Consider the following 23,760-nt stretch of genomic DNA (forward strand, 5'->3'; position numbering starts at 1 on the left):
TATTACGCTGCATTGAAGATAGCTGTCCCATCACTGTTCCCGTGGTCAGAGCTAGAACTAGAGACGGTACGGACAACATCTGTGTCCCAACAGGTAACGGAACGGACAACATCTGTGTCCCAACAGGTGACGGTACGGAAAATCTCAATGATACTCGATGTCAAGAACTTTATATCGGGTGAAATTACGCTTCCAACAAATTTCTTTTTTTGATGAAAGTAACTCAAAAGTAGTGTAAAGCATTTAAATTCAGAGACAGTAATATTGTAATATAAATAATTACTCTCAAATGACAGTAACTAGTAATCTATAATGTATTACATTTTAGAAGTAACTTGCCCAACACTGTTCAGTTCTGTCCCAACCAGGCCTTTTCCTGCCCAGCAACAGAAGTACAGAAGTAACGTCTGCTTTCTCCTTCCTTTCTTCATTCTCTCAGATTATTCTGGGATGTACTGAACCTTCTTTGCACAAAGTATAAAGACTTAAAAGACTTTGTTGACAAAAGCATAATTTCAGATCTCACCTACTATGTATTAGAATTTCCACCACACTCATTAGCAAGCAATTCACTGTTATACTACATAATACCTCAAAATATACTGTATAATTTCTCCTGTGGCTCGGCATGAGTATGATCCTCTATTATTAACTACAGGGCAGTGACAAGCGCCTCTCACTGATGTCCTTCTCCGTTTCAGCTGGTTTCAGTCACGTGACGCTGGCTCTGAACGAAAACCCGCTGTGGATTAGCGAGACAGGTAGGCTCGTGCTTTATGTCCCTCTCAGCAATTATAGTTTTCAAAATGGCGGAACGACATGGAAGCTTTCTTGGACTTGCCCATCCAATGTAAATACAGATAAGAAATTCTTCGCTTACAAGGATAAGTCAGATCATTGGCAGAGGTCATTTTACACCAATGAGGACATATTTATGAATGAAGATATTGATTTTAGCTAATAAAATACTTAAAACATTACACAGTGGACCTTTAAACATATGAATTGGAAAATTCAGGTATTTTGAACACACTACAGGTGAAGAGTTTTAAACATTTTAACTAACAGATATCAGCATCAAACCTCTGATTAGTGACATTAAGACTAGTATTTTCTGTCAAACAGACAGAGTGTAGTAACATGAATGTTTTCTGAAAGAAGACATGTTATGGAAGATTAATAAAGGTAAAGATGATGTTTCTGTCCGTTGTCTCTTCTTAAAAACAGCAGCATCATAAACATCAAACATTTAGAGATCAGAGCTGAAGTTGAACAGATTATTTTAGTTTGTGCTCCACTTGTGTTCAGTCTGTTCTTGTTTCTGACAGAATATAAACTGTGTAAGAGAGTCAGGGCTCCATCTGGTGGCACAATCCTCAACTCATCCTCAAAGATACACATTTATCTCTCTTCATTGTTTCTCTTTTTCAACAAGAAGAACTCTGGACATTTGTTAAGAAATGTTCTGTCTCATAAAATCCAAAAACAATGAGAGTGGAAAGTGTCGGTCATGTTGAGATAAACAGAACACTTTAATTTGGTGAAATAATCCTCAACAGGAGGAAATATTTTAGGTGTCTGTGTGTGTGAATACGACTCATATCAAGAAAAACATAATTATGTTGGGGAAACTGCAGCTATTTTATTAGAATAACGTGAGTAAACGTTACTAAACATAACGTCAATAAACTTGAATGGGTAAACTCGTCCTTGAACAGATTCTAATCAGCGACGGTGTTTAACAATAAAAACTACAACTCCCATGATTCCACGCAACTTCCCAACATCATCAGAAGTCTGTGTTACCATCCAGTGTTCAGGTTGAGAGACCCCTAGTGGCAGAAAGTTACATATTGTACGTTTAATGTCTGCAGTTTTCAGGTTTCTTGTCTTCAGAGAATCAGATGTTTTCTTACACAGTTAAAACTAACAGTTGTTGTTATTGTTATTATATTGATCTGTAGTTTTACCCACATCTACTTTATGAATGAGTGAACATGACAACATTAAAAACAGACCCAGAGTTAAACTGTCACATGTGTTTTATTCAACATGATACACAAGTTACTCATCAGGTAGTAACAGATTACTCTGACTCATCAGGTAGAAATCTTACAAAGTGAACAGGGTTACGTTTTATACATGCAACTACAATGTACTTGTTGTATCTTGCACTCTTGTATTTACAGTCGGGAGGATTACCTTTAGGTCTTGTGCAGACAATAATGTTGAATTTCTTTTTACTTTTATAATTATTACCACCAATGTTCTTTCCTCCAGTCCCACAGACGTGTCTGACGCTGGTGAAATTTGCTTTGATGAAGGTATTTGTCGGTTTACAACCATTGCCGTCCGTGATTCCTCTGTCATTCATATCCTTGGTGCAGCCATTATCGTCCATCTTCTCGTTGATATGCTGTCTTTTAAACTTGTCAACAGGAGTTTCTTCTTCTTCAAACTCCAGAGAGAGCACGGCAGCAGAAAGCAGCAGAACACCGACAGAGAGAGAGATCTTCATGATAGTCTGGGAACACAGAGTTATATTTACCTGAGATTAGATGAGATTATTATTAGTCAGCAATTTACCGAAGAGTTTCAGTCTGTCCTTCACTCCACTGGTTTCATGAAATGAGAAAGATGAAATGATTACCAAAGGTTTTAAAGAGAATAAAACAAAAAGTAAACTCTGACACGATGCAAATCTGAAGAGTCTGCAGACAGAAAAATTAAATCATCTCCTGTCTTATATCGTCCGACAGAGAGAGGTTGTCTCTGAAGTTCGTCACCATATATGGTGACCAATCAGCTCCAGGGCCAGGTGTTACACGCACAGATCACACATAAATACACACTTCACTGATGGTGATGGTCGAAGGCAACCACAGGAAATCAAGAAGGAAAGTTAAGATGTTTCTCACAGTTTGTTCTGATGCAGACGCTGACTGTATCTGACTGACTCTTTGTGTGTGTGTGTGTTTGTGTGCATGTGTTTCTCTCTCTCTCTATATGTGTGTGTGTGTGTGTGTGTGTGTGTGTGTCTGCGTCTCTTTGTGTGCATGTGTTTCTCTCTTTATATGTGTGTGTGTGTCTGCGTCTCTCTGTGTGTCTGTGTTTGTGTGCGTGTGTTTCTCTCTCTATGTGTGTGTGTGTATCTACCTCTCTGTGTGTGTGTGTGTGTGTCTCTCTCTCTATGTGTGTGTGTGTGTGTGTGTGTGTGTGTGTGTGTGTGTGTGTGTGTGTGTGTGTGTGTGTGTGTGTGTGTGTCTCTCTCTCTATGTGTGTGTGTGTGTGTGTGTGTCTGTGTGTGTGTGTGTGTGTGTTTTCAGCTAGTTTTCAGTCAGTTTTTAGGCAGTTTTCAGTCAGGATGTACTGAGGTATGCATGCACTTTTGACACTGTTCACACCACAAGTAGTTAGTTCCTCTATGATAACCACAGAGCTGGTTCACACCAGTCTGTCTTCTGTCACATTCAGGGACCTCATTTATAAACGTGGCATACGAACAAAAGAAGACATGCGCCGCTCTCTATCCAAGAATTGTGATTTATAAAAAGCAAACATGACCGGAAAATGTTCGGTCCTCCACGGACTCTCTGACCCCGGCGTACGCACAGAAACGGAGGAAATGAGAAATGGCGAAACCAACGGGAGATGGATGAAACACTTTAATAACTTAAAGAACAGAAGAAACATGTCACTTTTTTATACACACATATTTGTGCACCAACAACACAGGCAACTTTTTCAAACATGCATTTCTCCTGTGTCAGTAATGTCAATCTAAAGGGATGTGATCTCATGTTAACATTAGGAATTGGATTTTAAAATTCATAAAGTGATAGGATTTGAGAAATATGACTCTGATTATTTAATGTATGTCTGTCAGTGACCTACTTTTGGAAGAAGCCAGGAAATGCACTTCTGCTTATAACACACAAGACGTGCAGAAGGACTCACTACACCGTACATCACTCGTGTCATTAGGGTCAGACAAAGTGTATGAAAAACAATGTTACAGGGACAGCAAAAAATTAATGACTAACAATCACACAAATATTTGGGTCAGATAACAAGTGTGTTGCAGTATTTCATCAGACCCTGAAGAACAGAACATGTTGACAGTGTATCATTCATCCCTTCATGTTTCCCTCTCTGCGCATACAGGATGCAAATGGGAAGATTTGTAGTATTTATGTCAAAATTTAACACAGATCAGTAACCAACTGAACAAAAATCTGTTTATTACAGGGCTTGTCATCTTGATTTAGTGAGCTTTGTTTCTTTATGCAGCCTCCTGTTATGCAGCAGGAAGACAGAGCTGGTTGGTGCATGTAGACAAGTGTTTAATAATGTTGAAAACCATGGGCGATTTTAGACGATTGTAGACCCTAAATTTCATCTCAGCCCCCCCAAAAAAACTTTTGGTGCTTCAAGTGAGAGTTTGTGAACTCGTCTGTTAGTGACAGAAGACAAACTATTACAGATTCAAAGGACTTGAAACAAGTTTAATATCCTGTGTGTCTGTCGCCGATGCTATGCACCTGTAACACAGTCAAGGAAAGGGTTAACAGAAACGTAGTGTTGGCCAATCGGAGGAGGTTATGCTAGACTCACGCCTTTGGCTGAGTCTCTATCTGATCTGTTAGAGGGAGAGCAGGAGACGGTTGTGGTAGTCCCCAGAGAGAAGTTGGTCATTTCATGGCGCAGATTAGAACCCAGAAACGTGAGCACCTAAAATTGCTGAATGTTAGAACATTGAGTCACATTGGTCTTTATTACTGAGACTTATGAAGTGTCAGGTTTAGTTCCATCATAGTGTCAACAAATGTTAGCTGACGTTGTTGTTCAGTAGCTCAGAGATTATCAGATAATGAAATTACTGATTTATCCGTTTCACATTCTCATTAGGGGCAGATCTCCCCTAAAGGTCTGATCCTAGAATCACCCCTGTTGAAAACTGTGAAATATTTTGCAAAAATAATGATTAATGAATAATCAAAAGGGAGAAATGTATTTATCTGTTATACTGTTGCTTAATCTTTCTTATAAATCTGCAGTTTCTGCTTGAATATAAATGTCTAGATGTAGTGATGTATGCATGCTCTTTTGACCACATATAGTTTGTTCCTCTATGATAACCACAGCCCCCCCACCCCACCCCCCCACAACCAGGCCTTTTCCTGCCCAGCAACAGAAGTACAGACGTACCGTCTGCTTTCTTCTTCCTTTGTTCATTCTCTCGGATTATTCTGGGATGTACTGAACCTTCATTGCACAAAGAATAAAGACTTAAAAGACTTTGTTGACAGAAGCATTATTTCAGATCTCACCTACTATGTATTAGAATTTCCACCACACTCATTAGCAAGCAATTCACTGTTATACTACATAATACCTCAAAATATACTGTATATTTGGACATGTGTACAGGGTAAAAACCTACCTGTCACCCAGGTGGGTGCTACACATTGGTGGTGGTAGAGAGTAGTCCCATTTTGAACACACTACAGGAGAAGAGTTTTAAACATTTTAACTAACAGATATCAGCATCAAATCTCTCTGATTAATGACATTAAGACTAGTATTTTCTGTCAAACAGACAAAGTGTAGCAACATGAATGTTTTCTGAAAGAAGATATGTTATGGAAGATTAATAAAGGTAAACATGATGTTTCTGTCTGTCAGTGTCTCTCCTTAAAGGGATACTTCACCGATTTAGGTGAAGTGAAGTATCAGTAGAAACAGTAGTATTTTCGAATGACTGTGCCTCCCTCCCTCATGTCCCCCTGAGACGAGACGTCTCTGTATTGTGTGTCTGGAAAAAAGCCTCTGATGATGCAACAATCGTCATTTAGCATCATCTGAGGCATTTTTGCCCAGAGTGTATGGACTACAGCCAGCTAGTTCCGCATGTTTTCATGCCGCCCATAGGGGGTGGGACTGTCACTGGCCGATGCTAGCCGAGCGGAGCCGAGGGTCAGCCATCTTGAAGCTTCGCTAAACTGGCTCCGTCTTTTCATCAGAAAACTTTTACAACAATTATGTGCATTCAAACTACTGCACGTGTGTACCACTGGGATACATTGGTACAGATCGAACAATATGCAGGACACTTTATTACAGACGGAATACTCCACACAATACGTGCGCTTCGCCTGCTACGGAGACCAGCACCTCAGCCTGCGGTCACGCCCAATGCCGCTAGCCGGGGAAAGGGACCTCGACAGCAGTGTGCAGGAGTGGAAAGCAGCTAGGTGGAAAGCTAACGCTAGCCGGCCACCTGTTCCATCAATCCTGCTTGCAAGTGTCCGCTCATTAGACAACAAACTGGACTACATCCAACTTCATCTTAACTCCCAACGCGAGTTCAGGGACTGCTGTGTTTTTGTTGTTGTGAAAACATGGCTGAACAACAGTGTACCAGACTATCTAGCTACCAGGCCTGCAGCTCTGTCGCCGGGTAAGACTAGTGGAGGTGGGCTATGTTAACACAGACTGGTGCTTGTGTCAGCCTATATGAGCAGTTAATAAATACCGACCATTCTACATTCCATGCAAATTTACAGCTGTGTTTCTACTCAGTGTTTACATCCCACCAAGCGTTAATGCTAGTATGTGTTAGCTGAACTTTACGGAGCATATAATGTGTGTGCACTAAATGTAGCCTGTTTCATATGTTGTTTTTATATAATGTTGTTTTTATATATTTATATATTTTATATTAAATGTGTAACACCACTTGAGCCACGGTGAAACGTTGTTTCTTGTATATGGTTGAAATGACAATAAAACACACTTGAGTGGACTTGAATGCTGCCTCACTGTCTGTCTGTCTGTAAACGGTAGGTGTGGCTTGGAAGTGGACTCTAAAGCAGCGAAGCAAGTGCATTCTGGGATTTGGTGTCTTTCATCCATATGAGACAAAAACACATTTTCTGGCTTATCTCGGCCTAGAAGGCACCAATTTCTAAAAGAAATTCACATTTCTACTACATAAGTGACCCATTTAAAGATATATTCATCTTTCCAACGGTGAAATATCCCTTTAAAAGCAGCAGCATCATAAACATCAAACATTTAGAGTTCAGAGCTGAAGTTTAACAGATTATTTTAGTTTCTGCTCCACTTGTGTTCAGTCTGTTCTTGTTTCTGACAGAATATAAACTGTGTAAGAGAGTCAGGGCTCCATCTGGTGGAACAATCCTCAACTCATCCTCAAAGATACACATTTATCACTCTTCATTGTTTCTCTTTTTCAACAAGAAGAACTCTGGACATTTGTTAAGAAATGTTCTGTCTCATAAAATCCAAAAACAATGAGAGTGGAAAGTGTCGGTCATGTTGAGATAAACAGAACACTTTAATTTGGTGAAATAATCCTCAACAGGAGGAAATATTTTAGCTGTGTGTGTGTGTGTGTGTGTGTCTGTGTGTCTGTGAGTGTGTGTGTGTGTGTGTGTGTGTGTGTGTGTGTGTATGTGTGTGTGTGAGTGTGTGTGTCTGTGTGTGTATGTGTGTGTGTGGATCTTTGAGTGTGTGTGTCTGTGTGTCTTTGTGTGTGAATACGACTCATATCAAGAAAAACATGATTATGTTGGGGAAACTGCAGCTATTTAATTAGAATAACGTGAGTAAACGTTACCGAACATAAAGTGAATAAATTTGAATGTGTAAACTCGTCCTTCAACAGTTTCTAATCAGCGACGGTGTTTAACAATAAAAACTACAACTCCCATAATTCCGCGGAACTTCCCAACATCATCAGAAGTCTGTGTTAGCATCCAGTGTTGAGGTAGAGAGACCCCTAGTGGCAGAAAGTTACATATTGTACGTTTAACGTCTGCAGTTTTCAGACTTCTTGTCTTCAGAGAATCAGATGTTTTCTTACAGTTAAAACTAAAACAGTTGTTGTTATTGTTATTATATTGATCTGTAGTTTTACCCACATCTACTTTATGAATGAGTGAACATGACAACATTAAAAACAGACCCAGAGTTAAACTGTCACGTGTTTTATTCAACAGGAGCCACAAGTTACTCTGATTCATCACATAGTAATAGATTACTCTGATTCATCAGGTAGTAACAGATTACTCTGATTCATCAGGTAGTAACAGATTACTCTGATTCATCAGGTAGTAACAGATTACTCTGACTCATCAGGTAGTAACAGATTACTCTGATTCATCAGGTAGTAATAGATTACTCTGATTCATCAGGTAGTAACAGATTACTCTGACTCATCAGGTAGTAACAGATTACTCTGATTCATCAGGTAGTAACAGATTACTCATGTATTTCAAACTCAGTAGGTTTGTTTTTGACACAGGTGACCAGGATTTTCTTCTCCACCTCCTCCACCGTGTACTGACAGTTGGGAGGCTTGTTATGAGCAGGATCAACTTTACACTCAACCAGTTTAAAGTTCTCTTTGCTGACTCCCTTTCCTCCACCCCCACAGACGGCTCGGACCTCGTCCACTGTAGCTTTGATGAAGGTTTTCTCCGGCTTACAGGTGGTTTTGTTGAGGACAGCAAATCCTCTGTCAATCATCACCTGGGTGCATAGGTTAGCCACGATATGCTCTTGTTCAAACTTTTTATCATCAACACCCCTATTGTAACCAAAGAAACCGCTGCACAGTTGGCACAGAGAGAGCAGCAGAAAACCGGCAAAGATAGAGATCTTCATGTTGATCTGGAGAACACAGAGTTATAAAAGCTGTTAGAGACTTTACTCTGACATATCTAACATCTCTTTATATTATCATATAAAAGCTGTTAGAGACTTTACTCTGACATATCTAACATCTCTTTATATTATCATATAAAAGCTGTTAGAGAAACTCAATCACTGAAAAATAAGCAAGAACGACAAAAAAGTTAAAACAAAACGACAAAAACGCAAAAATTGTAAAACAAGGTGCAAAAACAGTCTGAAGTGTCACAAGGGTAAAAAAAGGTTGAAAAAGTTCAGAGAAAATCACCAAAAACTTATAAAAAGCATCGTCCTCAAAGCTGAAACAGAATCTATATCAGCAGAGAAGTTTGAATGTCTTAGAGACAGAAAAAGCATTTCTTTCTGTGTTGCGGGTCGTACCCCCCCTCTCCCCTTTCCTGTCTAAAGATGTCACAATAAAAGCTCAAAAAATAATCTTAACAAAGTGTCTGAAAAACATAAAAAAAGTATTTTTATTTTCCAAATGCTAATGATTTTAAATTTCTTTCTGAATGTTCAATGTACAGTATTATCAGATTTGGCTTTTCACTTAAAATTAAAGAAATCTATGGACTTCTTACGTAACATTTGCTTTTAGTTTAATAAATGTCTCATGTCTTTGGAGTTCTGCAGAGTTCATGAAGTGTGATTCACACAGAAAGTCAAGAAAAAGCTGGTTGAATCTACCTTTTTGCCAGTTTTAGACTATGGAGATGTGTTTTACAGACACTCCACAAAGACTCTGTTGAAATCATTGGATTCTGTGTATCAGTGAGCACTGAGATTTATAATGCATGCAAAGTACTCTACCCATCACTGTGTATTATATGAAATGGTGTATTGGCCCTCACTCAACACAAGAAGGCTCAAACATTGGTTGATCTTTGTGTACAAATCAATAACTGCACACACTCCTTCATATTTAACTACAGTTTTAACACCTAGTAGAGATCTACTAGGTGTTAAAAGTGAACACAATCTAAGATCAAGTAGATACATACTGTATGATGTTCCACAAACTAAAACAGAGTTTGGCAAAACTGCTTTTAGTTACAGTGCTCCAACTTCATGGAATGAGTTACAATATCAGCTAAAACTGCAGGTTTTTATTTCACATACTGAATTCAAGTCCTACCTAAATCAAATATATCAACATGTCTGCACTTGTTTTAAAATGTGATTTTCTTCTTGACCAGGGCTTCCTTAAAAAGTATTATATTTATTACCAATATAGTGTGTACACCACTGCACACAGGATTAAATACATTTCATAAACAGGTTCAACAGATTTCTTTCTGTAGAAGAAATCCATAAAGTCCCAATGCAGCGAGATGAAGTTAGACAAACATAACAATGAAGTGAAAATATAAACAAACTTTTGAGTTTTCGTCCTTGCAGATGAAACAGAATCAGAGAAGTTTAAATGTGTTAAAGACAGAATAATAATATAAAGTATATTTACCTGTATGACAGGAGAGAGATGAGTTCTAGAGTCAGCAGCAGGAGAGATACCTGGAATATCACATGATACATGAACAAACACTACATTACATCACAGTTAACTACATTACATCACATTTAACTACGTTTATCACATTTAACTACATTACATCACATTTTACTACATTTATCACATTTAACTACATTACATCACATTTACTTACGTTACATCACACTTAACTAAAAAAGTGGCGACAAAACTGTCAAAAAGCAGCAAGAAAAACTGTCAAAAAAGTGCAGAAAAAGGGTAAAAATAGCCCCGAAAAAAGTATCGAAAAGGTCAAGAATAGAACATAATTCTACGTGATACGAATTATATTTACATCACATTTAACTACATTACATCACATTTTACTACGTTTATCACATTTAACTACATTACATCACATTTAACTACGTTACATCACACTTAACTAAAAAAGTGGCGACAAAACTGTCAAAAAGCAGCAAGAAAAACTGTCAAAAAAGTGCAGAAAAAAGGTAAAAATAGCCCCGAAAAAAGTATCGAAAAGGTGAAGAATAGAACATAATTCTACGTCATACGAATTATATTTACATCACATTTAACTACATTACATCACAGTTAACTTCAAGGTTTTTTGGAAACGGTCAACAAAGTGTCAAAAATGCAACAAAAATGCAGACAAAAATGTGAAAGAGTGACAAACATCAAAGGAAATGACAAACCTTGAAAAATACGTAGAAAAGCGTTGTCAAAAATGTTGAAATTCTTTTTCAACAGAGTGACTCAAAATTCAACAAGCAAGTTGACAAAAAATCGAAAACAAAAAGTGACAAAAACTAATGTTAGGAGCCAGAGTCAGCGTTTTCTCTTACCGTAGAGTTGGTGGAGAGAGCTCAGGTGCTGATGAAGATGAAGAAGAAGAGCAGAACTCTGACACGATGCAAATCTGAAGAATGTTCAGATAGAGAAATGAAATAATCTGCAGTCTTATATCCTCCGACAGAGAGAGGTTGTCTCTGAAGTTAACAGACATCCCACCCACTGATCCTAATTTAAATACACACGTTACTGACAGTCAAAGAAGAACGCGGAAAAACCTGAAAGAGCAATTTAAAATGTTAATGTTTAACACTTGAAGATGTTTTGAAGGTGTGTACTGTTCATGATGAATTACAAAAATAGAGAAACATTAACTTTAAAATATACTTTTTTATATTATGAAACACAATACTGAGGCAGTTTCTATAGCAGGTATAGCATTAGCTTTCACTAGCAGCTAGAACTGACTTTTACATCAGGATTTATTTTGCTTAATTTCAAAGTCAAGATTTTTGTGCTTAAAGTGCTTTACATTAAAAAAAGCAGAACTAGAAATAGGAATACACAACAAGATAATCAACAAGAACAAACAAGACATACAAGCGCATCTATACACACACACAAACTCATACTTAGGCATCCCCATTTCAGACTCCCTCTCATGGTCCTTCCATATCAGCTGTGCCATTAAGAAGGCACATTAGAGGCTTTATTTTCTGAGGTGTCTCAAGAAATATGGTATGTCCCTTTAGATGCTACAGAACTTGTACCGCTGTTCAATTGAGAGTATACTGACAGTCAACATTGTAGTGTGGTTTGGCAGAGCTACTTCACATGACCTTAATCTTCTGACAAAGGTGGTCAAAACTGCATCTAAAATCATTGGGTTCCACTTGAACTGCTCCAAAACATTTACTGGAAATGCAGCACTAAGAAGGCACCAGGAATTATGGAGGATTCTAGTCATCCTGCACACAACCTCTTCTCCCTCCTTCCATCAGGGAGACGTTTGCAGAGCATCCCAACTCATACATCACGTTTCACACACACACACACACACACACACACACACACACACACACACACACACACACACACACACACACACACACACACACACACACACACACACACACACATACACACACACATACACAGACAGACACACATACACACACACACACACACACACACACACACACACACACACACACACACACATACACAAACAAACACTCACACACACTCATACTCTTTAGTTAAGATGTTAATGCTTTAACACTTTAAGAAGTTTTCACTCTTTGTTCCAATGCAGGCGCTTATTGTAAATGATGATCTACAAAAATAGAGAAACATTACCTTTGAAAAATACACACACACATAAACAAACATGCACACACACACACACACACACACACACACACACACACAGACACACTCACACTCATATACACACACACACACACACACACACACACACACTCATACACTCAACTTAAAGGACAAATGAACCTAGAGGTTAATACCGTGTACAGTGTCGACCGTTCTCTGGGATATGTTTTCATCCTGATTGAATGTGTCTCTAGCTTGAAACAAGCTAGCCCAAACCACTGAGTAGCTTATTATGCTAGTATTCGGGGCATTGGTAGAGTAAAAATAAATCACTATTTTATACCACTAACAAGGCTCAAAATAGCACCAAACTTTCACTGTAGCATAATGAGGGTCCCTACATGTAAACTAAAGCATTGAGAAGTTTGTAAGTGTACAGACATTAATTCATATTTATATAATATATTCGACTGGCCATGACTGTTTTCCAAAGATGGCGCTGCCTGTATACATGAACGGTACTTCTTTATAAACTATCTTTTTAATGAACTGTCTGTACACTTACAAACTTCTCAATGCTTTGGTTTACAGGTAAGGACCCTCATTACGCTACTGTTACCTGCCTCAGACCCAGGGGTATCTGGGCAGGTACAAAGCCACAGGCTGGATAGCACTGTGGGCTGGAAAGAAGTGGAGCTACAGAAATTATGTCTTTCTCAAGCACTGGATGTTTATTTCTGAATCAAATATCTCAGAAATACTTCAAGATCATAAACCATAACTTTAGCCATTACATGGACTATATAATATAGAAATGATATATAAATATACTGAATACAATGAAGAAACCAATATGTAAAGCATTGGTATATATCAGATAACATACAAAACCCATTAATAGCATATTGTGAAATAGATACCAGTCTTACTGTATAATATATCAAATATACATCAACAAATGACACTATAGATTATAGTACATCTTGAAACAATTGCTACAGCACATTCAAGTATGTAGACATAGGCTACATGGCTATCTTGCTATCTGTTAGATTATTCCTTTAAGGCGAGACACTACAGGTGAATAGGCTAAAATTTTAAAATAATAGATATGTCCATGAAACTTGCTCAGTTTATTACTTACACAAGTATATAAAAAAAATGTATTACAAGTTTTTGAAATGTGTATGTTTAATTATGCAAATTATGCATTTTCTCATTAAATATGCGCGAATTTGCATATATTTTCGTTAGATAGATCTGAACATATGATAAAGCCAGGTGCAAAATTCTTTTTTCATTTTGTTTACACACAAGATGAAAACAAAATTACAGAGGGATTTCAGGATATCTGCTTTCATTACCTAGGAAATCAAAATATACTGTCCATAGCCCTAAAAAAATCGATTTTCGCCATGTTTTTTTGCTTAAAATGTTACATAAATCAGGGCAGGAATGATTTATTAACAAATCCCTCTGTAAATATCTTCAGAATACTACTAAGTGTATAACTGGAAAGTTTGGTGTACATAGGTGCTACACAGGCTGAGATGTTTATACTGGAGAATGACAAAAAACTCATTTTGAGAAAACGGCATTTAAAGATTTAAATAGTGGAATTTAATACATTTCTATTGGAAAAATTGCTCAAAAACAGAATAAATGCTCAGGCCCTTAGTGATAATAATATAGAATATTTCAAGCTCATGAAAATTGATTATTTAATAAAATGGCAGGCATATAAGGCCTACAACTGCAGTAACTCAATGAATTAACATTGGCGTATCATGAACAAAGTTGCAGACAAAACCCACGCTGGACAGTTGTATGGACACAGAACAAGACCAACAGTAGCTGTAACAGCTTTTTAAAGTCTAACTGTCCATTCCAGCACCATATGTATTTTAGCTGTGCTTAGACTCTAGACTATGTTTTGCACTGGCAGCTGTGACGGCCTCAGCTTTCGAGATCCTGAGCATATCAGTTTCTCTCATTGAATTGACCGTCACAACTGAGCTCTGAAGCCACAACTTCTCCATAACAGAAAGCATCAGAGGCTCCTTCATCAAGGTGGAGATGGCCATACTTGCTGCTGCTCCAGCTTACTTTTCCCACAAAACAGTCCCCTCAGTCAGCTGATGGTGAAGATAACTAACCAGAACCAGTCCCCTCAGTCAGCTGATGGTGAAGATAACTAACCAGAACCAGTCCCCTCAGTCAGCTGATGGTGAAGATAACTAACCAGAACCAGTCCCCTCAGTCAGCTGATGGTGAAGATAACTAACCAGAACCAGTCCTCTCAGTCAGCTGATGGTGAAGATAACTAACCAGAACCAGTCCTCTCAGTCAGCTGATGGTGAAGATAACTAACCAGAACCAGTCCTCTCAGTCAGCTGATGGTGAAGATAACTAACCAGAACCAGTCCCCTCAGTCAGCTGATGGTGAAGATAACTAACCAGAACCAGTCCTCTCAGTCAGCTGATGGTGAAGATAACTAACCAGAACCAGTCCTCTCAGTCAGCTGATGGTGATGATAACTAACTAGGCTCCCATCAGCACTGGTTCATAACACAACAGAACAAAACTAATTATGACTCATTCAAAAGACCAATATTTAGAACATTGGAGAAAGCAAACAAAGTAGACTAAATTATTATTTGACAGATTATCTTCACACTGTCAGAGATACAAAGAAGAGACGGATCCTGACTAAATACAGGCTCAGTGACCACCAGCTGGGTCAGACAGAGATACACTTCCTCCTCCACGGGGAAAAACTATCTTCACTAAGAGATTTACACCTTGGAAAAATAGCCAAAAAAAGTTAACACCAGAAGAGAAGCTGGTAGTTCTCCTATGAGAAGGGACAGCAGCTCCACTGACAGCTACATATGGATCTGCCTGCTACAGCCTGAGGGACTCGCACCACTTAGGATCCCAAAATTACAGATTTGTTTAGTAGCCTATTATATAGTAATTATATTATACAAAACTGTATGAGAGAGAGAGAGAGAGAGAGAGAGAGAGAGAGAGTCTGTCTGAACACTCCTGTTTTCTGAACGACAGTTTAAACATCGACGTACTATGTGAAGGCATTTCCTCATCTGCTGTCTTAGTTTGTGATCCTGTGTGTCTTGTTGCTAATGACAACTGTTTTCGTCTTCTCTGAGGTGATTTTCGGCCGTTTTCGACGCACTTCTTTCAACATTTTGAGCTACCACGGAAATGTCAGAGCGCGTCACGTGACCATTCTGAACGAATCACGTTGTCAGAAATTGGCATCAGCCAATGAGATTGTGCATTTTGAGTTAAATCCCCCCTTTTACTTTCACGATTGGTTGCTGATAAAAAGGAAATGACCATATTTGGATCCGACAGCATTGTACAGGAGAAAGAGAGCTTTCCAACGGTATATGTGATGACAGGGTGCAGACAGCGATCGCGGAGCAGCGCGATGATTTAGAACGCCAACTTTTGTTGAATTTAGGTGAAATCTACCGCCGCAAACAGACAAAGTCTAGTAAAATAAAGACCTAAATGTGTATTTCGGACTTTATTTCACCACAAGTCTGAAAGAAGACATGTTATTGAAGACAAATAGCCCAAAATCTCAAAATTGACCAGTGAAAAAAAAACTAGCTCGCTAGCTAAAGCTGCTATCAAATACATATCGTATAAACACATCATAATAATTATAATTATGTCTTTCTCAAGCGCTGGATGTTTATTTCTGAGCGCTCAAGCTACCGTCTCCATGGCAACCCACTATGGTAAAGCAGTGCAACAGCGCCATCTACCGGCATGAAATGAAACACATGGAAATGTTATCTTGAATGTAATAAAACAAAACAAAAAAAAAAACACTAAGAAGTAGAAACACTCAGAGGTCCACACAAACACTAGAAACACTCAGAGGTCCCCACAAACACTAGAAACACTCAGAGGTCCCCACAAACACTAGAAACACTCTATAGGACACACACGCACACGCACATGCACATGTACGCATGTTCCTTTTTGCTTTGCGACATGGAAGCCTTCTTGGACTTGCTCATCCAATGTAAATACAGATAAGAAATTCTTTGCTTACGAGGATAAGTCAGATCTTTGGCAGAGGTCATTTTACACCAATGAGGACATATTTATGAATGAAGACATTGATTTTAGCTAATAAGTAACACCTACACAGTGTACCTTTAAATATATGAATTGGAAAATTCAGGCATTTTGAACACACTACAGGTGAAGAGTTTTAAACATTTTAACTAACATATATCAGCATCAAACCTCTTTGGGGCCTGTTTCACAAAACCAAGATAAGGGATTAAGCCGGGATTTCCCCGTTATCCTGGATGAATTTAGCCTTGACTCAGTTTCAGGAAAGCGGAGGTACATAAATCACCATGGAGATTAATTCTGTGCAGCTAGCCTGCTCCAGACCAGGCTAACAGTCAGGCTAACAGCTAGCCTGCTCCCGACCAGGCTAACAGCCAGGCTAACAGCTAGCCTGCTCCAGACCAGGCTAACAGTCAGGCTAACAGCTAGCCTGCTCCCGACCAGGCTAACAGCCAGGATTTATTAATCCTGGGGCCTTTTCTGATCACCCAGCAGTGGTTTTACCCTATTGTTATCAGCCTTGATTAAAATACAACAGGTGCATATTGCTGTTCATTTAAGTATTATTTAATTTAAAGTTGTGAACATTATTTTCATTCATTTTTACTGTTATATTGCTGTATGAAGACTGCTGTTCATATTGTTGTTAGAAGTTTGATGAATATATTACGGCAGTTGTTGAGATAATTAGAAAAGGCTGATAAAATTTCAAATATGTTTTAAATGAAGTCTGTTACTGAGGTCAATTCTTTAATTCATTCTTTAACAATAAGGATCATGTTTGTTCTGCTTCCATGTGCATTGTATTTGGCATTCTTAGCACACAATTTGTGTTGTCCAGTAAACTGGGAGTATAATTTGGGAGGGTTGTACATTTTAAGAACATATCCTAATTTTACAATCCTCCAAAATTATGGACTTAGTTCACTGGACCAGTAACTATGATGTAGGCTACTGTACATTCATGTGACAACAGGGAGAGGACACCTCAATGGTTTTTGACCTTATATTTAGCTGGGGGGGGAAATAACTGTTTAATACACTGTTTCATTCATGTTTACAGTGTGCATGGAATTTATCACTTAATTATCTTTATAGTTCCTAGATTTTAGAGTCCAATTTCTTCAGTGTCTTTATTTTCTATGTCCATATATACAAGGGAGCAAGGCATATAATATGTAGAGAAGGAAACTCGTCCTAAAAATAAAAAATTTAAAAAATGCGAGAAAAAGCGTGGCAGATAATAGCGGACAGACTGAATGATAGTCTAAAAATATACATTTATGAACTACTGCTCTTAACTGAAACCATTCAATGAGTCACTGTCATTTGCAAAAACGAACAGTTGGACACTTTGCATTAAAAACGAACAGTGGAAGTTAATATGACTTAGGTCATTTATATTTTAGCCCATGAGAGAGAGGGAGAAACAGAGTGAAAGAGATATTTACGCATCATATTCTAGCATTGTAGAAAATTGATCTTCATGGTAAAATTCCTGAGTAACATTATCTTCTGCTTACTTTTAAGAGTACAGCTGTTAATTTGTGCAAATGATTAGTAATGATTAGTACTAGTAAGTAGTAGTTACTACTTACGCATTCAGTCGGTCCGAGATCGTCTGCTATGCTTTCTCTCGCTGTTTCATTACAGAGGCCGTGTTTCTTTTTAACAAATAATGTGTTTCACGTCATCATACTTCCACAAGAAGCTGCTGCTCACTCTGTATAAAGTATGAACAATGCGTATTCTCCATTTTAGCATCAGCAAATCTGTGATCGACCTCGCAGTCTTTTAAGAAAAGCCGTGGACGCGCATCTATCTGAATTACTTCAGCCTGGCTCGACCTAGTTGCTCCTCCTCAGCCTGTCTTGGCCTTCATGAAACACACCAAGCCAGGATGCTCAGATTAGACTAGGTCAAACCTCGCTTTATCAGTTATCCTGGATTTATATATTCTGCTTTTGTTAAACAGGCCCCTGGTTAATGAAATTAAGACTAGTTTTTTCTGTCAAACAGACAAAGTGTAGTAACATGAATGTTTTCTGAATGAAGACGTTATGGAAGATAAATAAAGGTAAAGATGATGTTTCTGTCTGTTAGTGTCTCTCCTTAAAAACAGCAGCATCATGAACAAAACATTTAGAGATCAGAGCTGAAGCTGAACAGATTATTTTAGTTTCTGCTCCACTTGTGTTCAGTCTGTTCTTGTTTCTGACAGAATATAAACTGTGTAAGAGAGTCAGGGCGCCATCTGGTGGAACAATCCTCAACTCATCCTCAAAGATACACATTTATCTCTCTTTATTGTTCCTCTTTTCAACAAGAAGAACTCTGGACATTTGTTAGGAAATGTTCTGTCTCATAAAATCCAAAAACAATGAGTGGAAAGTGTCGGTCATGTTGAGATAAACAGAACACTTTAATTTGGTGAAACCCCCCCCTCTCCCCTTTCCTGTCTAAAGATGTCACAATAAAAGCCAAAAAAATAATCTTAAAAAAGTGTCTGAAAAACATAGTAAAACAAGTATTTTTATTTTCCAAATGCTAATGACTTTAAACTTCTTTCTGAATGTTCAATGTACAGTATTATCAGACTTGGCTTTTGACTTAAAATTAAAGAAATCTATGGACTTCTTACGTAACATTTGTTTTTAGTTTGATAAATGTCTCATGTCTTTGGAGTTCTGCAGAGCTCATGAAGTGTGCTTCACGCAGAAAGTCAAGAAAAAGCTGGTTGAATCTACCTTTTTGCCAGTTTTAGACTATAGAGATGTGTTTTACAGACACTCCACAAAGACTCTGTTGAAATCATTGGATTCTGTGTATCAGTGAGCACTGAGATTTATAATGCATGCAAAGTACTCTACCCATCACTGTGTATTATATGAAATGGTTGATTGGCCCTCACTCAACACAAGAAGGCTCAAACATTGGTTGATCTTTGTGTACAAATCAATAACTGGACACACTCCATATTTAACTACACTTATAACACCTAGTGTTAAAAGTGAACACAATCTAAGATCAAGTAGATACATACTGTATGATGTTCCACAAACTAAAACAGAGTTTGGCAAAACTGCTTTTAGTTACAGTGCTCCAACTTCATTTAATGAGTTGCAATATCAGCTAAAACTGCAGGTTTTTATTTCACTTACTGAATTCAAGGTTAAAAATGACAGATTTATCGCACCGTTGTGACGAAAAGAGAGCTGAGCCAGAAGGCAAAGCTCTCAATCTACCGGTCAGTTTTCGTTCCTACCCTCACCTATGGTCATGAAGGCTGGGTCATGACTGAAAGAACAAGATCCAGGGTACAAGCGGCCGAAATGGGTTTCCTCAGGAGGGTGGCTGGCGTCTCCCTTAGAGACCGGAGTAGAGCCGCTGCTCCTTTGCGTCGAAAGGAGCCAGTTGAGGTGGTTTGGGCATCTGGTAATGATGCCCCCTGGGCGCCTCCCTAGGGAGGTGTTCCAGGCACGTCCAGCTGGGAGGAGGCCTCGGGGAAGACCCAGGACTAGGTGGAGGGATTATATCTCCAACCTGGCCTGGGAACGCCTCGGGATCCTCCAGTCGGAGCTGGTTAATGTGGCTCGGGAAAGGGAAGTTTGGGGTCCCCTGCTGGAGCTGCTACCCCCGCGACCCGATACCGGATAAGCGGACGAAGATGGATGGATGGAAAAATGACAGTTAAACTGTGTAAACTGTGACAGTATTTGACTGCAGTGGATTCCAACACCGGGACGTTCAAGTGTGCAGCTGCCGTTGTCGGACTAAAACACAGACGCTATGTTCACTTGAAACGTTCAATCATAATCCCACAGATGGTAGCTCTATGGTAGCTTTGGGAGACTCAGCTTTTGGAAAATAATAAACTAACCTCTCAAATACTGGTGGAGTACAGGTAAAGTAGATGATCACAAATAAAGGAAAGTTTTCTTTGCAGTTCTGATTGTCAAGAATTCCTGACAATTGCACTTTCCCATTTCTCAAATCTCTGACACCAAACTGATCTCAAACTAATTATCTCATCAAGTACACAAAACATACAACTACTGCTGTTGATTGAGTCTGTTAATGTACATGGGAAATAATAAGAAATAAAATAATAATAATCCTGACTGATAATTTAACTTACTTGGTGATGTTCCTAGTTCAATCCATGCAGCTGTTTCCGGTGCTTCTCGAAGTCTTCATAGCAGCTGAGTCAATCTGAAAAATAATGTGAGATCATTACACTTGTTCGGGCCCTAAAAATGCATGTTTATTAGCGTTGCCTAGCGTCTGCGTTGGACAACTCTCCTACGTCTGTGGACATGGGAGGACCTGCGAGTCCTCCTACGTCTATGAACGGGGTGAGCAGCATGTCTGCGTCTGCGTGGCATTGTTAAAAAACAACCTGATTGGAGTAACGGGTCCTATTTATAAACTCTCAAGACAATGTTCTGTGATGTCACTGATGATGTCACAGTTAATGTTACACATCATCATTTGTGATCTCACAGAGACAACGTTCCATGATGTCATTGAAAAATAGCAATGTAGCCCAAACATGAAATGACAGTTCACTCAGTTCTTTTAAGACATAATTTACAGTGCTCAGCATAAGTGAGTACACCCATGCTAAAGTTGGCTAAAAAGAAGAATAAAAAAATCATCTTTTTAAAATTGATCTTAATGCCTTAATTAAAACAAATTTGAAAAGTCAGACCTTTAAGGACACCAACTTTCTTTGTGAATGAATAATGTATCGTAAATAAATGTTCTTCCTTAAAATACAGGGGGCATAAGTCAGTACACCCCTATGTAAAATTCCCCTAGAGGCAGGCAGACTTTTATTTTGAAAGGCCAGTTATTTCATGGATCCAGGATACTATGCATCCTGAAGTTCCCTTGGTCCCCACATCATCACAGACCCTTCACCATACCCCCACATCATCACATACCCTTCACCATACCCCCACATCATCACATACCCTTCACCATACCCCACATCATCACATACCCTTCACCATACCCCACATCATCACATACCCTTCACCATACCTAGAGATTAACATGGTTTTATTTCAGTTAGCCTAATAGCTGGTTTGATTTGCATTGAGAGATGATTTTCTGCAAAGTACCCCATACCAATCTCTAGGTATGGTGAAGGGTAAGTGATGATGTGGGGTATGGTGAAGGGTAAGTGATGATGTGGGGTATGGTGAAGGGTATGTGATGATGTGGGGTATGGTGAAGGGTATGTGATGATGTGGGGTATGGTGAAGGGTATGTGATGATGTGGGGTATGGTGAAGGGTATGTGATGATGTGGGGGTATGGTGAAGGGTATGTGATGATGTGGGGTATGGTGAAGGGTATGTGATGATGTGGGGCTATTTTAATTCCAAAAATGTTTGATCATTATGGTCAACAATCAGCTACAGGTTCAGGTGTTACACTCCCACTGATCCGTCACTGACGGTCAAAGACGAACACAGGAAATCTAAAAGAGGAAGTTAACATGTTTTTAGTACATTGTAAAACATTGCTTTATATTACAAAGTGAAATATGAGGCTGAAAGAAAATCCCCATAATTGTTGGTACAAAATAAAGACAAAAATGTTGATAAATACGTAAAAAAAAACTAAAAAAAAGACAAAAAGAATGACATTTTGAGTCTGTTTTGAGTTTTTCCTTTGTCATTTCTGCTTGACATTTGTGTCCTTTTGTGCACAAAAAAAAAAGCTCAGTTTTTGGCCAGTTTTTGGTCATTTTACGGCCAGTTTTTCAGCTATATTACGGCTTGTTAACAGCCAGTTTTCAGTCAGTTTGAGGCAAAGAAAAAACATTTACTGCATCAAAGTCTTTATTCAAAGGTAAATGTTTGAATCAAAGCTTTATCGGCACAAGCAGACACATGGTACAGAGAGCAGCTCACTGGGCATGCTCAGTGGTGACGTCATCCTACTCCACCTTCATCACGCTTGGTCATCTCCATGGAGACGGCTGGTTGGTTTCCTGTGGGCGGAGCCAAGAGGTGAGGATGATGAAGCATTCATACATAGTGCTCTGAAGAGTAAAAGGTTAATGTTCCAGAAAAGTTAACAAGACTTTCACCCAGGAAACCCTAAAGACCGTTTAACTCTCAGTTTCAGTGAGTTTTCGGCCTGTTTACGATCAGTTTTGGGTCATATTTTAGAAGTCTTCAGTCTGAATCTGGGCTCAGTGTTTGGTGAATAAAGTGTAACGTGCTGGAGAAGATTTGTGCAACATGTTTTTGTTCTGTCTGTGTGTCTGTTTCTAAAGAGTGTGTGTGTTAAAGCTTAGATCGGGCCCAAAAAAAAAAACACCAAGCCCGACCATACCCGAGCCAGTTATAGAACAATGACATTTTTATCATAGATATATTAACGTTATAGTCTTGCTAACTGTTGACATGCTGTTCAATAGCCAGCAGATGGAAATGAGCTCATTAAACTAAGTTAACGTTACACCACAGAACAAGACGTAGATGTTATTAATGTGTATTATTCTCCCAATTAAATGAAAAACAGTTCAACATTATGCTATTGTGCCTTAATATTCAACTATGATGGGCTCAAATATGTAGGAGTCATTTTCTTTCAGAAAGTTATTGAGAGTGCTGGCATCTCCACAACACCCCACAATAGTTAGTTGTGAATCTCAGCTAAGACCATTTCAAATACATACCTTGTGATTTTGATAAATCTTGACAAGTCTGCCATGAGCTGAGGCAGGGATTCCCAGCTCACTGCCGACCCACAATGCCTTGTTCTTTACAGGACGTTCTGGACATATTTCAGTCCAGAATGTCCTGTAAAAAGATGCGTTTGGTTTTCTTCTGTGAAGGAAAATACACGTGTAATAATCACTTACATAGTTGAAATTAACTTCTTACATTTTTGTTAAAAAACATTATAATCATTAGCATACTTACAAATAACTTGAAGCTCACCATTCTGTAGAAAATCAAAAAGAGGAAGATATTAGGGTTAAATCATAAATATTCTTACTGAATATACTGGTTAAAGGTACAATATGTAACATTTCTGCATTAAAACCAGGGACGTCTTTAGGCCTATTTTAGGGGGGCTGACGCTACCCCAAAATGTTCCTAAACCCCCCCAAATAAGGAAAATAATTTTATTTTTACAGTGCACTCTGTATCACTCACTACTTTGAATCAATCTTCCTTCAATTAGGCTAATAAAGTAAAGACTAAAAAAGAACACAAACGCTTGATCAAGGGCCCGGCGCCAGGCTAGTGGTGGGAAATATCGGCCAGAGGGTCAAGTACAGGCAG

General features: G+C 38.6%; 3 protein-coding genes and 1 long non-coding RNA gene across 12 annotated transcripts in view; all 4 read right to left on the reverse strand.

Annotated features, from left to right (window-relative positions):
- The window catches only part of LOC116058018, a 347,926-nt gene that overhangs the window by 198,401 nt on the left and 125,765 nt on the right, over positions 1–23,760 (reverse strand). The window lies entirely within an intron of this gene.
- LOC116034148 (calpain-2 catalytic subunit-like) overlaps positions 1–23,760 on the reverse strand; it is a 228,387-nt gene that overhangs the window by 69,783 nt on the left and 134,844 nt on the right. The gene's annotated exons all lie outside the window — the stretch shown is intronic.
- LOC118496145 lies at positions 3,120–23,619 on the reverse strand. Of its 2 annotated transcripts, none has more exons than XR_004898630.1 (3): positions 23,519–23,619; positions 15,215–15,220; positions 3,120–3,132 (listed from the first exon to the last, which is right to left on the reverse strand). It is a non-coding gene; the product is annotated as an uncharacterized LOC118496145 (long non-coding RNA). The 2 variants fall into 2 exon arrangements; XR_004898631.1 differs by lacking the exon at positions 3,120–3,132 and adding an exon at positions 3,254–3,270.
- LOC116058043 (ribonuclease pancreatic-like) overlaps positions 8,236–23,760 on the reverse strand; it is a 29,762-nt gene continuing 14,237 nt past the window's right edge. Inside the window, exons 1-3 of one of the 2 annotated variants that reach the window (XR_004898616.1) lie at positions 11,056–11,192; positions 10,181–10,230; positions 8,236–8,697 (exon numbers count right to left, since the gene is read on the reverse strand). Coding sequence is in view for 1 of the 2 variants with exons in the window: in XM_036006612.1 (XP_035862505.1) it covers positions 8,287–8,691 (405 nt within the window). In the remaining variant the exon portion in view is untranslated. Of the gene's footprint in view, positions 8,698–10,180; positions 10,231–11,055; positions 11,193–23,760 lie in introns of those variants that run through there. The other variant, XM_036006612.1, reaches the window with a different exon arrangement.

Source organism: Sander lucioperca, chromosome 10 (assembly GCF_008315115.2).
Source record: "Sander lucioperca isolate FBNREF2018 chromosome 10, SLUC_FBN_1.2, whole genome shotgun sequence".
Lineage (NCBI taxonomy): Eukaryota > Metazoa > Chordata > Actinopteri > Perciformes > Percidae > Sander > Sander lucioperca.